This window comes from Prunus mume, linkage group LG2 (genome assembly GCF_029339155.1).
Source record: "Prunus mume cultivar Tortuosa linkage group LG2, ASM2933915v1, whole genome shotgun sequence".
Lineage (NCBI taxonomy): Eukaryota > Viridiplantae > Streptophyta > Magnoliopsida > Rosales > Rosaceae > Prunus > Prunus mume.
The window spans coordinates 46,712,169-46,727,787 of record NC_142699.1 but is presented as its reverse complement, the minus strand read 5'-3'; the positions used below and the strand labels follow the sequence as shown (position 1 = coordinate 46,727,787).

The 15,619-nt window shown below is 33.8% G+C and overlaps 1 protein-coding gene across 1 annotated transcript; it reads left to right on the top strand.

The window, feature by feature from the left end:
• The first annotated feature begins 4,760 nt into the window (after positions 1-4,760).
• Positions 4,761-11,919, top strand: PTAC4 (plastid transcriptionally active 4). Its single transcript, XM_008224234.2, has 11 exons — positions 4,761-5,018; positions 6,156-6,280; positions 6,386-6,496; positions 6,901-6,965; positions 7,048-7,129; positions 7,637-7,711; positions 8,789-8,859; positions 8,980-9,062; positions 10,545-10,609; positions 11,010-11,084; positions 11,576-11,919. The coding sequence occupies exons 1-11, from the start codon at positions 4,880-4,882 to the stop codon at positions 11,693-11,695; spliced, it is 1,011 nt and encodes a 336-aa protein (XP_008222456.1). The 5' UTR covers positions 4,761-4,879; the 3' UTR covers positions 11,696-11,919.
• The last annotated feature ends 3,700 nt before the right edge of the window (positions 11,920-15,619 follow it).

Sequence of the window (15,619 nt, the reverse complement as noted above, 5' to 3'; positions counted from 1 at the left end):
GACAGGAAGAGATCACATTTGATGCAATTCATGCTTGTTAAGGGCTGATTGGGATAAGAGGAATATGAGCTTAAAGACAAACCCAATTTGGGCCACACTCCTTGTTAGTCCAGTTTCGTGGGTCATCTTGCAGTCCTTATTTCAGAAACTTACACAGGTCGGATGAGGAGACATCCTGGATAGAAGTTGTTCTAATGGGTGTCTATTATAACATATCTAAATTTCAGCCCAATTGGATAAATCTGGAGCCCTCAGCACGTCAAATACTGAACCAAGTTCACAGAAATGTCATGTTGACTGCCATCACATTTAATGTGGCTACATCCCTCGAGCCATGTGCTACACATTGGCAGCCATACATGGGAGTCAAATTAGCTCAGGAACTCAGAAGGATGAACAAAAGTCAAGTTTTCCATAAAGAAACCATACCAAAGCATGTATTTGGCAGCTGAAGCAGATGGCAAGTATGTCAGATGGAGCAGTTGGCAAGTATGGGCAGCTGGAGCAGTTGGGAGCAGCTAAGAGAGGTATGCTTCACCAATCAAATGGGAGGACGAAATTGCACTCTATAAATAGAGAGCTGCACACTCATTCAAGAAGGAGATAGGAGAGAGTCAGACACACACATTCACTTCATCCATTACTCTCATACACACATTCAGATTCACCATAAAAAGAGAAGAGAGCTTAGAGCTGTCTTGGGAATTCCTTGCTGCCATCATCTAGTTCTTCTCCTCTCTTTATCCTATCTTTGTATTTCTTATTTTCTGTATTCATAGTTATGTTTAACTAATCCATTTAGTTAGGGCTTAGGATGAAGCCCTAGTCATGAATATTCAATGTTATGGATTATTTTATAGTGTATTGATTTCCTTACTTTCATTATCAAGTTGTTAATCTCCAGTTTATTATGTGCTTGATGTATGTTTTCTTGGAGTAGCTAACTAGGATTTTATGCATCTAGCACAGGTTGGGAAGAGGTTTAGATTCACCAATTCTACTCTCATTTCACAATCTGTTAATTGCAGCTAGTGTTTACTTTCGAGCACCTTCATTTCACTTTCTTCTTTTCATTTCAACAACAAAAACCCCCCATTTCGAGTGCGTGTGTGGTGCTAGAATTCTGTCCTAGACCTTGAGTAATTAGCAAGAGGCATTGCTGGATTCGACCTTGCCTTTAGCTAGTGAGTCAGTTTCTTTGTTCTATGTTTCTCTAGCATTCTAAGTAATTTAACTTGGAACCAAGTTACCATTCTCCGTTGGGATCGACCTCGTATTTACATAAGCTATACTATAAACGGTTCATGCACTTGCGAGAATTAAAGTTGCTATTTTTAATAACTCATTTTAATTGTTAGGAATTGAATCAACATGTAAGGTAACTATTTCTTCTAATTCTAATTAATTCGTCTTTTGGATATAGGAAAACTAGGAGACCCCTTTCCAAACTCGTGGGTCAAAACTTTGTAGCCATCTCAATTCAGGGAACATCAAGCAGTAATGCTTTGGAAGATGGAGTTGACAAAGGCTCTGCCTTCAAGCATGTTAGTCCAAATGGCACGACAGAAGCTGAAGTCGAGGCACCGCACCGGCAATCCATTATATGCTGGATCTGTGAAAAATTTGGAGGATTTGCAACATGAGCAAATGGACAATGACTTGGCGAATTCAGAGGATGAAATGGCTCATGGTGCATTGATGACTTGGCTCAGTATAAAATCCTATTCGATCTGCGATCTTCGATTTTGAGGTATTTAATTTTTTAAATTTGAATTCATATTCAATTTCATTGTAGTTTGATTTGGGTGATTTCATGTTTGATTAATTAAGTTGCTAGTTAAGTTTTCATAATTTTTTATAGTTTTGGAGTTTAAATTTGAAATGTAGATCCAATTCTTCTTGATTTTATATGTTTATTTTTTTTCTGTCGATTTGGAGATAAGCTATTGGATTTTCTGATTTCGTTCTAATATGTATTTAGATATTCGTTTGAGTTTTAAATTATGATTTTAATTTCTGTTTTTTTAATATAATTAGGATTGATTTCAGATTCAGTTTGGTTGTGGATTTGCTTTTGTGTTTTGGTTTGGGTTGTGGTTACAAATTTGTGATACTTGATTCGGTTATCATATTAATTGAGGTATGTTTTTTCAATTGAATCTAAGTATATTCATGTTTTTTTTTTCCGTTTATGCAGTATTGGTTTTTGAGTCGACTATAATTTGCTGTTAGGTAGCAGTGTTATTACCTTATATTGGAACTTTACAGACATGCATTATAAATAAAATTTCATAGAAAACAAGCAGTGTTATTACCTTATACTGGAACTTTACAGTGGTATTCATGCATTAGAAATAGGATTTAATATGAAACTAGTAGTGTTATTACCCTATACTAGAACTTCAAAAAGGATAAACAATCATTAGAAATAAGATTTCATAGGAATATAGCAGTGTTATTACCATATACTGAAACTTTACAAGGGGTAGACATGCATTAGAAATAGGATTTTAGAGGAATCTAGCAGTGTTATTACCCTATACTGAAACTTTACAAGGGATAGACATGCATTAGAAATAGGATTTCAGAGGATTCTAGCAGTGTTATTACCCCATACTGGAAATTTACAAGGGGTAGACATGCATTAGAAATAGGATTTTAGAGAAATTTAGCAGTGTTATTACCTTATACTGGAACTTTACAAGAGGTAGACATGCATTAGAAATAAGATTTCAGAAGAATCTAGGAGTGTTATTACCCTATACTAAAACTTTACAATGATAGACATGCATTAGAAATAGGATTTCATAGGAAACAAGCAGTGTTATTACCCTGTACTGGAACTTTATAGTAGTAGACATGCATTCAAAATAGGATTTCATTGGAAACAAGCAGTGCTATTACCCTATACTGAAACTTTCCGGTGGTAGACATGCATTTGAAATAAGATTTCAGAGCAAACAATCAGTGTTATTAACCCATACTGGAACTTTACAGTTATTAATCAACATGAAAGTAAACTAGCAATGTTAAGAATGAGTATATGACTAAATATCTCTTTCTTTTTTGAGTTGCTGAAAGCCGACCATTTTATAGTCCTATGCAATCAGTTCAATAATGAAAATCCAATATAGTTTCAAGATTTTGTCCTAGATTCGAATCTGAAATACTGTTATTACCCTAAACTGAAACTTTACAGTGGCAAATATGCATTAAAAATAGGATTTCATAGGAAAATAGGAGTATTACTACCTTAAACTGGAACTTTACAGTGGTCAACATGTATTAGAAATATGATTCATAGAAAACAAGCAGTGTTATTACTTTATACTGGAACTTGACAGTCATTAATCAATATGGCAGTAAACTAGCAGTGTTAAGAATTTGTATTTGACTAAATATCTCTTTCTTTTTTGAGTTGTTGAAAACCGACTATTTTAGAGTCATATGCAGTTAGTCCAATAGTGAAAATCCAATATAGTTTTAAGATTTTGTCTTGGATTCGAATCTAAAATATTGTTATTACCACAGACTAGAACTTTACAGCAATTAATCAACATTACAATAAAGGTTTGGTTTTTAAATGTCTTACCTTTGAAGCCTTTTCTTGTTGAAATTGTTCTCTGAAATTTTGTCTTTGTTTTGTAGGTGGAGGTAAGTTTGTGGTGTTGGTTTTTGAAAGTAGATCAAGCTTGGTGGTAGTTATGGAGTTTCAGTTTGCATAAATGATGAAGACGGTGAAATGAAGAGACGTTTTGTAGAGATGGTTTAATGAAGATGCACTCTTGAAGTTACGGTTTTCGAGACAGTTTTGTGTTGTAATAAAATGTTTGGACTTTTTGTAACAAAAAAAATGTTTGGGCTTGTGTTTGGGTGTTTTTTGAGTTTTTTGTTGGGCATCAGTGACAGTTCTGTAATTTATAGGAACTTCAACACCAATTTCTTATATAATAAATGAATTTTGGGTATGTTTCTAAAGTGCATTCCATGTGGGGGTTTTTTTTTAATAGTTTTTATATTTTATAATTTCAACTCCTATTTTGGGTATAGTAGTAAAGCTTTTTTTTTTCTTCTTAAAATTAAACCGAACCAGACCAGATGAATAGTATTGGTTTCGATTCTTATTTGAGCTCCAGACCGGATCGAACCAGAATGTGCCCAGTCTTAATCTCCAACATCCTCTTCAACAACTTTGAAATTTTAAAATAGGTGAGTACATCAGAAAAACTCTCTCCAACTGCCTCTTCAATCTCAGTCATCAAAGCTGCAATTTATTTATTTATCTTCATGATTGTTAAGTCAACTTAGGTCCTTCAAACATTTAATTTTACTTTGGAAAAACAAAACCTACCTTGAAAATGTTAAAAACATACATTTTTTTTAATTTTAATATATATAAATAAATAGACATTTTTCACATGTTTTCATATTTTCATTCTTTTTCATGATATTGCATTAATTGAATTGAAGAATTTATTGGAGCAAAAATTATTCAAGTAGCAAATAAGACTTTTTAAATTACCATATAGGTGAACAAACTTCAATCTGAAGAGTTTTATTTGCTACTAATGTTGAAGATGCTCTAAATCAAATTTCCCATAATTTTTAATTTGTTGGACAATCAAGCAGACTTTAAGCTGTCCGTACCCAATCAGAATTGATGGGCTTCAATGGCCGGGCCTGGATTAGCAGTCCGGAACCATTGCCGCGTCGGCGTTAGCGGCCCAAACCACTCAATACAAACAACTCCCAGAAAATTCACAAAGCCGAAAGAAAAAAACTTCAGAAAAAAGTGGTGATTGAGAGAGTGAGAAGTGATCGGTATCTTGTTCAATCCTATCTATTAAAATTGCAGCATTGAACTAAGTTTTCCCTGAGAATGGCCACAAAATTGCAGATATTTACAGGATTCCCCATGGCATCAAGGCCTGCCTCTTCGTTCCAAGCCTCTTCGTCAAGCTCCTACAGTCTCGCTATGGTCAGAAAACCTCTCACCACTTCCTTCTTTAATGGTGGAGGTTTGTGCTTTTTGCTTGACTCACTGTTTTAGTTACTGGGTATCTCTTAGATTTTCAATTGGTGTTGAATTTCTACTGTGCGTTATGTATCTGGGTCGTTATTTGATGTGTGTTTGTGTGTATTTTTCAACTTCATTTCAGCAGTAGGAAAAAAAAAAGGGTAAAATTTGTTGAATGTTATGGAACTTGTTAATTGGTTCGCAATCCAAATAGTTGCTTTAAGCTTAGTAGAGTTGATTTTCTTTCCTTCTAAGGCTTTCAGTGGGAATGGAGAAGCATTTCACAGGGAATTGAGCCTGTCTCTGGATACCTTCGTCTATTAATGGGAAAATGAGGAGAGAATTAGATGTTGGGAAGATAATTGGGTTGGGAATGTGCTTTGTGTATTTTTGTTTCGGAGTCTTTGTAGATTTTCTTCTTCTCATAAGGTGTCAGTTGCCTCTTTATCAGTTCATCCTCTTACTCCTTGGGTTGCAAAAGCATTACCTTGAACTAGTTTAGAAACTCCCATTTGAGACAACATTCATATGCAACAATAATATAAGTACGCAATGGAGTAGCTGATCTAGATAAGGCTAAATGAGCATTGCCTGTGTTCGTTGCCTTCTTTGATTGACATGAACATTTTACTAGCAGCGCTACTGTAATGGGAACATTTGAAACATGGGTTACTTAACAAATAATACCCAATAAATCAGGAACTAGCCTCAGCCCTGCTGTTTTTAGCTTAAAGATTACATGTAAATCTAAATATATTTTTAATTTATGGTTAAGTTCAAAGAAGATGTACCTATATTCATCTTATAAAAGAAATTGTTATTTTCAGAATCAAAGCAGAAGGATTTAAACTTCTGTCTTTTCTAAAAGGATCTACAGCTCTATAAAAGGCATCTTGGTGTGTGTTAGATAGCATAAGTAATAACTATATGCAACAGTGAACCAAAATTTTTCTGCTCATGCAAATTTATGAATGAAACAAGGCTAGCTTTCATTTGAAAAGAAAGATTTGCTTCTTTTGGTTTGACTCACCAAATCACCGCCTCCCCTCTCTTTCAAACATAAATCACCTCACATCCCCTCCCCCACCAAATCACTTACAAATAGTAATATTATGCCTTAAAATTATTTTTCTTTCAGTGGGGGCTCTAAAAGTTGAAGTGATTAGGGTTGCTCCTTCCAATCGACCACATTATTCTAGGCAGCGTGGAGGTGCCCTTGGTGCCCGTATGAACCTATTTGACAGGTTTGCTAGAGTTGTCAAGGTGATATGTGTTATCAGTCTTTAGTGCATTCACATAATAATAATAATGTGATTGTATTATTATAACTAATTGTACCTTTTCTTGCACGAATTTTACTAATTGCAGTCATATGCAAATGCACTCATAAGTACTTTTGAAGATCCTGAGAAAATCTTGGAGCAAGCAGTTCTTGAAATGAATGATGACTTGACAAAGATGCGTCAAGCCACAGCACAAGTAAGCCTTATGTTCCCAAAAATTTTAAGTTCTTTTCTTCTCTTTTTCTTTTTTCAATAAAATCGTTGTGGAAATTCTCAGAATCTCCTTATTTTTCTTGTCTTCTATGGTATTGTATGATTTCCTGATGTTCTTTGGATTTTATTGCATTTGCTTTTATCTCTTTTAGTTTTCATTTTTTCTTTGTCTTCATAACTGACACAAACTGAAACTGTAAGCATATCATCCATGAACGGTTATTGTGGTGTGCTCTAGATATACTTGGATATCTTATGATTTTCTCCTTTATGCATTGCCAGTGTTTAATCTTTGAACTGATATACATCCAAAAAAAAAATCTTTTAATTGATTGATTGTATCTATGTTCATCTAGAATTGATCACACATATTTTCTCTGTGTGAAGGTATTGGCATCTCAAAAGCGATTGGAAAATAAGTACAAAGCTGCTGAACAAGCTTCTGAGGACTGGTAATATAGATGGGGTTGATATCTAATATTCGTAAGTATAGCAGTGAATAATTTTTAAAAATATGGTCCATGTTTGGAATAGGTACCGCAAAGCACAATTAGCTCTTCAAAAAGGAGAGGAGGATCTTGCACGTGAAGCTCTGAAGAGGCGTAAATCTTTCGCTGTAAGTCTAATTAGTTATATAAATTTATTATGCTTCGCTTATTTTCTTTCGTATTTTTTTATTTTGAGAAATGTGTGTCATTCAACTTTCTTATTGAGCCGAACTTGCATCTGGAATGTTCAGGAAAATTAAGCTCAATTCAACAGTTCAAAATTTCTAATTGAATTTATAGACATGGATCTAATGTTCCCTTGTTTCCTTGCAACCTAGTTTCTGCTTCATCGCCAGGCTTGCATTTAGAGTGTTCAGGAAAATTATTATGCTTCGCTTATTTTCTTTCGTTTTTATTTTTATTTTTAAAAAATGTGTGTCATTCAACTGTGTTATTGAGCTGAACTTGCATTTGGGATGTTCAGGAAAATTAAGCTCAAGTCAACAGTTCAAAATTTCGAATTGAATTTATAGACATGGATCTAATGTTCCCTTGTTTCCTCGCAACCTAGTTTCTGCTTCATCGCCAGGCTGCCAAAGTGTTTATTGTAAAATTAATTGTTCTGTTGTTTCCAGGATAATGCTAATACTTTGAAAGCGCAACTTGATCAACAAAAAGGTGTTGTTGATAATCTTGTGTCTAATACACGGGTAAGTGAATTTATATCTTTTTCCCCTAATTTACTTCTTCGATGAGTAGCTTTATACACACACACACACACACACACACACACACATATATATATATACATACACATATTATACAACTTGTGGGATCCACTATGAAGTTTACATCGATGATTTGAACAGTGTACTTTTAAAGTCTTCATTCAAAGATCATCCTTGCAAGAAATTAGACAAACTGTAAACCGTTAAGACATCTAGTTGTGGCCAACAATACTGACAAACTAGTTTCAAGAAAACACTAAAATGACAACCATTCAAGTGAGTGGTTAAGTTCCAATTTGAGTGATTTTTTGCAGAGATGTTCTTTGAGGGAATACCTAAAAAATAGACTGTTCAGATTATTAAAATACAATGCAGAGTGGGCTTTACAAGGCTTATTTGAGGGGTCCCTCTATTAATTAATCTGTATATATACATCTATCTATATTGTGAAAGGGTTTGTGTGACTCACATGCATTTTTGTGAAAATAAAGTGTGGAACTAGCATATGTGTTTCCATTGCTTTTACATGTTATGACGGTAAAATTTAGAATCTGTTGCCATGCCAGTTTTAGTTTGAAGCTTTAAAAGCCAAATTTTCTATAGCGGTTATAAAGAATATGATTTTACTAGTACGTATATTTTTGGCTGAATCAAATTGCTATATTGTATGCTGTGTCAAAAGTGGTGTTATGAACTCACGAGTTACTGATCTAGGAATAATCAGAAAGAGTTCTATGAGAGAAGCTGTGGTTTTAAATTTTATCATAAGAAGGCAATAACTCTGACAGAAAATAAAAAGATCTCTTTCTTCTGTTTATGGAAAAACTGGCCAAAAGAGCAGTTATTGAGGTTTCTTGAGCTCGGGGCTTAATTGAGTGTTATTAGTATCTAAAATAATAACTGCACTTAGTGCTTGCTGTATTTTGCAGATTTTATCAGAAACCGACCTTGTCTCTTTTTTTCCTGGTTGCAATGGGCATTGACTCTTTTGATAAGTATAATTATGTAGATATCACCTGCATTTGTTACAACTGTATTCCATGAAACCATTTTGTGTAGCTTTTAGAGAGCAAGATACAGGAGGCAAGGTCGAAAAAAGATACTCTTAAAGCACGTGCTCAGTCTGCAAAGTATGTTTCTACTACAATCTCTCACTTTCCTTTTTGGTTTTTTTTAACTGAGTCTGGTTGCTCCTTTTTTTTAGCTATGTCCTTAATGTTGCTGGTGATGTTTCTTTTCTGTTGCATCAGGACTGCAACTAAAGTGAGTGAGATGGTGGGGAATGTCAATACAAGTAGTGCTCTTTCAGCTTTTGAAAAGATGGAAGAGAAAGGTAAGCCAGCTGTCCATTATGGAAGTACTAACAAGCTCTGTTTTGCATTTCCACCTGAGGGCCAATCTCTGTTTGGCACGAGGGAACGTTCTCCATTACATATTAACTTTTAAATTAAATAATTACATTTTATTTTCTGCATTTTATGTTACTGTGCTTAGAGGAATTTGTCAAAATGAGTTTTGGGCAGTAAACAATAAGCTCATTTTGTGTTTTAAAAAAATGATAGACTACATGCCTTGTAAAAATGCTAGTTCTTCTGGGGTCCAATAATCTATGACTGAAAGTGTAGAGGTAGGGTGATCAAGTGGCTATATTGTATTATAATAAATAGATGTTTGGTTGCAACATTTTTTTTATGCTGCCTCATATATGCAAAGGCAGTTGATTGTGTCTGATACTTGGAAGTGATAAGAAAATTGTTGAATTTGCCAAAAACTCCATGAGCCACATTTTAAGAAAGATGGCTAAGTATTAGAAAAAGTAGAACGTTCTACCCAAAAGTCAACCAGCACTGAGCTTAATTGATTGTGCACATATCTGGGCTGTGTTTGACTGAAGAATGATATGAAGTTGTTCAAGTGTAAAGTCTGCTTCAAAATCCACTAAAAGAAACTTCATCACAATGTACTTTTGTCTGTGTTGAGCATTCATGTGTTCAGGCCATGGCAAGCATGTGATCAGTGAAATTTAATTCCTGGTCATTATCAGAAGTTGCAACAAAAGGTTTGTTTTTTGGAAAAAAAAAGAAAAGAAAAAAAAAAGTCATAATTTCGTTTATTTCACATCCTTCCAATTTCCTTGCTGAGCATGTCTTAGATGTATGTTTCCTGGTAAGGCTGATAAGATAGGGATGTTGTCCAGACTAAATATGGCTGATATCCGTAAGCAAGGGAGATCGTTCATCTCTTCTTTAAAGATTGAGATGAAATAATGTTGGGTGATGCTGTGAAAACCTGGCTAATATTGGAACCAGAAACAAAAAAAAAAGGGCATGCCTGATACTTGTTTGTAATTATAATTTTCCTCTGATCTTGGCCTTTGTTTATTCTTTCACCACCCATACTGCTATGTTAAAATGCTAGAATGTTTTCTGAATTGCTAAGCAGTGGATATGCAAATGAAATCATTCTTAGCTATCAGTCTTTTGATTCAGTTAATTAAATAAATAAAAGGGACAATGATATCTGGCTAGCTTGGCTTGGGATTATCATTGTGGTTGTTTACTGTATATGACTTACGGTGCAAAAAATTGATTGACTTTTAATCACATTGTTTTGTGTGCATTACATGTTTGATTGTTTATCATTGATTGGAGGAAACCCAAACTTAATAAATTAGACGGACGCTGTATGTATGTATGTATGTATATATATATATATATATATACACACACACACTATTCGTATAATATTCTTATATATGCAGATATCTTTGTACTATATGTATCCTAATTTTTCTATTTCCATTTCATTGAAATAGTCTTAGCAATGGAATCCCAGGCAGAAGCTATTGGCCAATTAACTACTGATGATCTAGAAGGAAAGGTAACACTTATTCTTTTCCCTTGTTTATGCCCCATTTCATGTGTCTATATGATCTTTGGATTGATAAGAACAGGGGAGGGTGGGAAGATAAAACAACTTTCTATGTTGGAAAATATGATGTGGAAACAAGTCAGAATAAAGCTCAGTAATCTGCTGAAAGTAGTGGCAAAATTCCAGACATATTAGTTAAGCATAATTTTGTCACAGATGTAAATATATATTTAAGTAATATGCGTATTATATATATACACTCAAAGTTTAGACATTGTCTATCAATAGTTTCAAACCATTTTCCAAGTTGCCATCACCATATAAGTATCAATCTCTTTCGCTTGCTTTTGATGGTTTCTCTTCTGAAACTGGATTTCTTACCATTTCCAAACCTACATCAAAATTGCAGTTTGCATTGCTAGAGAGCTCTTCAGTTGACGATGATCTTGCAAACTTGAAGAAAGAACTATCTGGTAGTTCAAAGGTATGCCTTATCATGCAGGACAGCTATAATATACATACACACACACATATGTATATATGTATATTAATGCAACCAATTTTATAATGATATAGCTCCTGTGAACTTATGTTCTTATACTAAAGTTTTTGCCCATAATTTTTGTACTTATTAGCTGTCTAATTTTCTTATAATTCCATCATGCTTTTGTTTTTTGGTTGAGCAAAGGAACATTAAGGGAAATTATGGAAGTCTAAATATCTGGTTTGTAAGGGTTTTCCTTTCCTCTTTTCTGTTGTTTGGTACGAAGATGGATAAGCACTGTACAATTAAAACTTAAAAATTCTTATGGCTCGAAATTATGGAAGTCTAAGTATCCTCTTCCACTTGTTTCTGTTCATTGCTCTTTTTGTTCAAAAATTAAAAATGTAATTAGCATCCCAACATTTTTTTCTTAATGGTTTCTCAACAACCAGGTTCTTGACTTTTTTCCTCTTCTTTATTTCTCCAAACAGAAAGGAGAGCTCCCACCTGGAAGAACTGCTGCTCCGAGTTCAAACAAGGCATATCCATTTCGAGATTCTGAAATTGAGATGGAGCTTAATGAATTGAGAAGAAAAGCCAAGGACTTTTGAGTTTTGCTTTTCAGGCACAAATATTGCAATTCTTTATAGGCAAATATGAAGTTGTTTTCGTTTTGAGAACTGGTTAGCATTTGTATAGCAGAAAGGCCAACAGATTAACGTTGTATAGCTAGAGCCCAGACTCGAATCGAAGTTGCTTCTTTGTGATTGTAGGCACCCTTTTCATGCTCTTATTCTAATTCACATCTGCTGCAGCAAAGCCAGTTTCTGGATTATGTACGAGCAGCTACCAGTTAGTACGTTTAGAATGATTTTTGTCTTTTCTTTTATCCTTACAGCACATTCCATGAAATCAATATTTCTGTCATTCTAAGTTAGTTGCTTTGAAGTTTATCAAAACTTTCCCATTTAGGGCGTGCGATAACTTGTCCACGTGTTGTAATATAAGGAGATATTTAATGATATTATACCTGAAATTGTGGAAATTTCCCTCAGCTTGACTAAAAAGAGTTGTAGTTTGGGATTATAGCTAAAAGCCTCTAAAGCACAAACTTGTTTATATACATTCCGTGCTCAAAATGACAAATACATAGTCAATCTGCATCCAACAATTTAACTTATTCTAGTCAGCATTCTATTACAATAATAGTCTGAAATATCGATAATATCGACGAAATATCAGGTTTTCTTGAATTACGGATATTTCGGAACATATTCATGTACATATCGTATAAATATCGACGATAATATCGGAAAATATCAATGTAATATCGCTAAAATATCAAAAATATCGATATAAAGGGAAAAAAAAAAGGAAAAAGAAGAATAAAAAAAGGGAAAAAAGGGAGGAAAAAAAACACAAAGGGGATTTGAACCCCTCCCATTTTACTCCTCCAACCCCTTAACCACCATATATAACTTATGTTTTAGTGATAATATGTTAAAATATTTATATTTATATGGGTGACATGTTAACAATTACATACAAAACTATTTTGAGGATTTATCATTTGATGAATACTCTTCACAATACATACTCTACACATAGAGATGATGAAGATAGTGAAAAATTTGAACCTCATAGGAACTTTATGTGGTACTAAGTCACTCATGTATCTTACTATGCAATGTATAAATATTGTAGTAAATCATTATATATAAATGATTATGGTGTGTTTAATCTTTTTTTCATTAATTACTACATATTTTCTACATTCATAGTATTTGTCAACTCGCTGTATAATCAATTTAAATCAGTTAAATCCATCATGTAATGCATTTCCTTCTATTTTTTTTTTTGATAAACTAATAGATAATTGACTAAATAAACATTTTCCAAAGTTTCAATAAAAAATTCCAAGTTTTTCTTACAATTTTCATGGTTTTTATTTAATTTTTATCGATATCGATAATATCTCGATATTTCCATCGAAATTTCCATATTTTTGGACTACCAATATTTCCGATATCATCGATATTTTAGACCATGATTACAACACCAAACGACATTTTATTACTGGACAACCTTACAAGTGTAAACCCAATTAACATGCTTACAAGTTAGTTGGAAGAATATTATGCTCATTTTTTAGCAGCTGGTAGCATCTGCGTGGCTTCCTTTAAAATAATTTCAAATCTTTCTTGCTTGGTCCATTCAAAGCCAAGAACCAGATTGGGGGAACAGTCAATTCAAACTTTCCAAGTTTGGACTGAATTAATAACCAAATCTCTAAATAAAATGCAAAAACAAAATAATCAAATCAACAAAACTATTCTATTTTCTTCTTACGTCTGGACCAAAACTAGTTTTTGCCCGCAAGTTTGTGGCATGAACAAGGACAAATAAGAGCATTTGACGTATAGACCAATGATATCATATTCGAATCCCGATCACACCTCCTCCTTCTCCCTTCCAAATTTTGACAAAAAAGGAAAAAAAACAAAAGAACAAGGACAAATAAGTAAATTCAATAAAATGTTTAAATATTCAGATTGGTTGACAAATTCAAACGTTAGAACCCACATCAGCTTTTGGTGTGCCACGACTGATTTTGTCAAAACTCCTTGGTCAACACGTAAACCCTACACGTCCAACAAAAAACTCCACCAGTCCAACAACAAGAGCACTTTTAATTAAAATAGTATACAAACTCTCACAATATAAATAGGTGAACACATTTGAAGCTTTTCACATCATCTTTCCATCCAGCACCCAAAAGCTCCTCTCAAAAAAGCACTGCTAGATCAAGCACTAGTAGTAGTCTTTGGAACCTCCACAAGAACACCCTAACTCCTCATTTTCCATTTCCCATTTTATCTACTTTTTATTTTAAGAGAAACTTTGAAAAATGAATTTCCCCAAGATGAGTAGCATATTGATCATCTTCATGATATCCGCGGCCATCTGGGTCGGCAGTGCTCCGGTCGAAGCAAGCAGAGTTTTACCGAGGACTTTGCTGGTGCAAATCACCTGGAGACATTCTCCTCCTCATCCTTGTCGTCGTCATCGGTCTACGAGAAGGCTAAGTTTACCATGGAATGCTGGCTTGAACGTCTAGCTTCAGGACCTAGCCCCAAAGGGCCTGGTCACTAGAACTTCTCTGAAGCTTACAGTGGAGAAACGCCTTGTTACATCGGTTGCAAGTTGCAAGACCCAACAAGAAGCCAAAAACGATATATTCTTTTCTTCTTTTTTCTTGATTTATCATTTTTTATATATTCAGTTTTAAGGTGGTTGAGATGTAGTGTAATTTTGGCAATATAGAATCCAAGGGAATAAGTGTAAATGGAAAATAATTGGCATTCTGTTGTTGAATCACATTGTCCACTGAATATGCGATGGGTCTTATTTATTTATTTATTAAAATGCGATGATTAGTATAGCGGATTTCTGTGCAAGGCCTCTAGTCCTACGTAACCTAAAATAATGTAGCTGTAAAAATATCCAGCAAAAAGAGAGAAAAAAAAAAATCTACCTTTAAAAATATCAACAACAAAATATTTCTATAAATTTCCAAACAAAAAAGAAAAAGAAAAAGAACAACATATAAATAAGGGAAGAATATTTTTGCCTCCACTTTAACTCAAGGCGTACCATTACCACATTTTTCAACACTTGATATGTGTTCGTAAACAACCACAGTTTCACAAATACAAAGCAAAGAGTTATCAATAGTTATGCCTATAGACACATGTCAAGTGTTAAGAAATATGATAAAGTTACACCTTGGATTAAAATATTAAGCAAAAATATTTCTAATTTCTTTATTAATTGATAGTAATCAAAGTCCCCATTACGTTGCAATAAACGTTTGCAGTATGTTAGAGTCATCAAATTTGCTCGTCAATTATTAATATGTATCTAATAATAAATGAAGTTGAAAATAAATTAAATATTTTCCACATTTCTTGATAAACTAAGAGTGAGGAATTCATAAGGGGCTTGTAACTCAAGTGATTAAGAATTCTCGATCGATTATCTCGATTGTATAAAAAGAAAAAAGGAAAAAAAAACAGTGAGGAATCGTGGGCTAATGATGAGGTACTACTTATTGAGGAGGCTAAGGCCATTTTAAGAAATCTCAAATCCGCGTGATGCCAATTCCAACCGCTATTATTTCATAAGTGCCTCATACATTAACCAAACAAGCATGATTTTGTTCAAAATTTACGGCCTAATGGAAAAGCAATCACTGTGCCATTTTTCAACTGTACAGTTTGATAGTATCTTACTTTGATTAAGTAATGAAGGCTAGAATACCATCCAAGTTAACAATGTTTTGTCTCCAACGAGGATGTTGCTCCAATTTTCTGGGCGCTCCGGAATTTAGAGGTGTTTGGTTTTCATTGGAAACCAAAAGTATTTATAAAGTATTCTTTAAAATTAGAGGTATCAAACGGATTAAGTCGGTCTGTAAATATAGCTCTGACATAACACAATTAGAATAAACACGACAACACATGAGAATGAAACAG

Bases quoted from the DNA above. Each gene is read 5' to 3' on its own strand.
- PTAC4 (XM_008224234.2), top strand. From the start codon at position 4,880: ATGGCCACAAAATTGCAGATATTTACAGGATTCCCCATGGCATCAAGG. The intron at 5,019-6,155 runs GTTTGTGCTTTT...TTTTTCTTTCAG, and splicing joins TTCCTTCTTTAATGGTGGAG to TGGGGGCTCTAAAAGTTGAA. The intron at 11,085-11,575 runs GTATGCCTTATC...TTCTCCAAACAG, and splicing joins AACTATCTGGTAGTTCAAAG to AAAGGAGAGCTCCCACCTGG.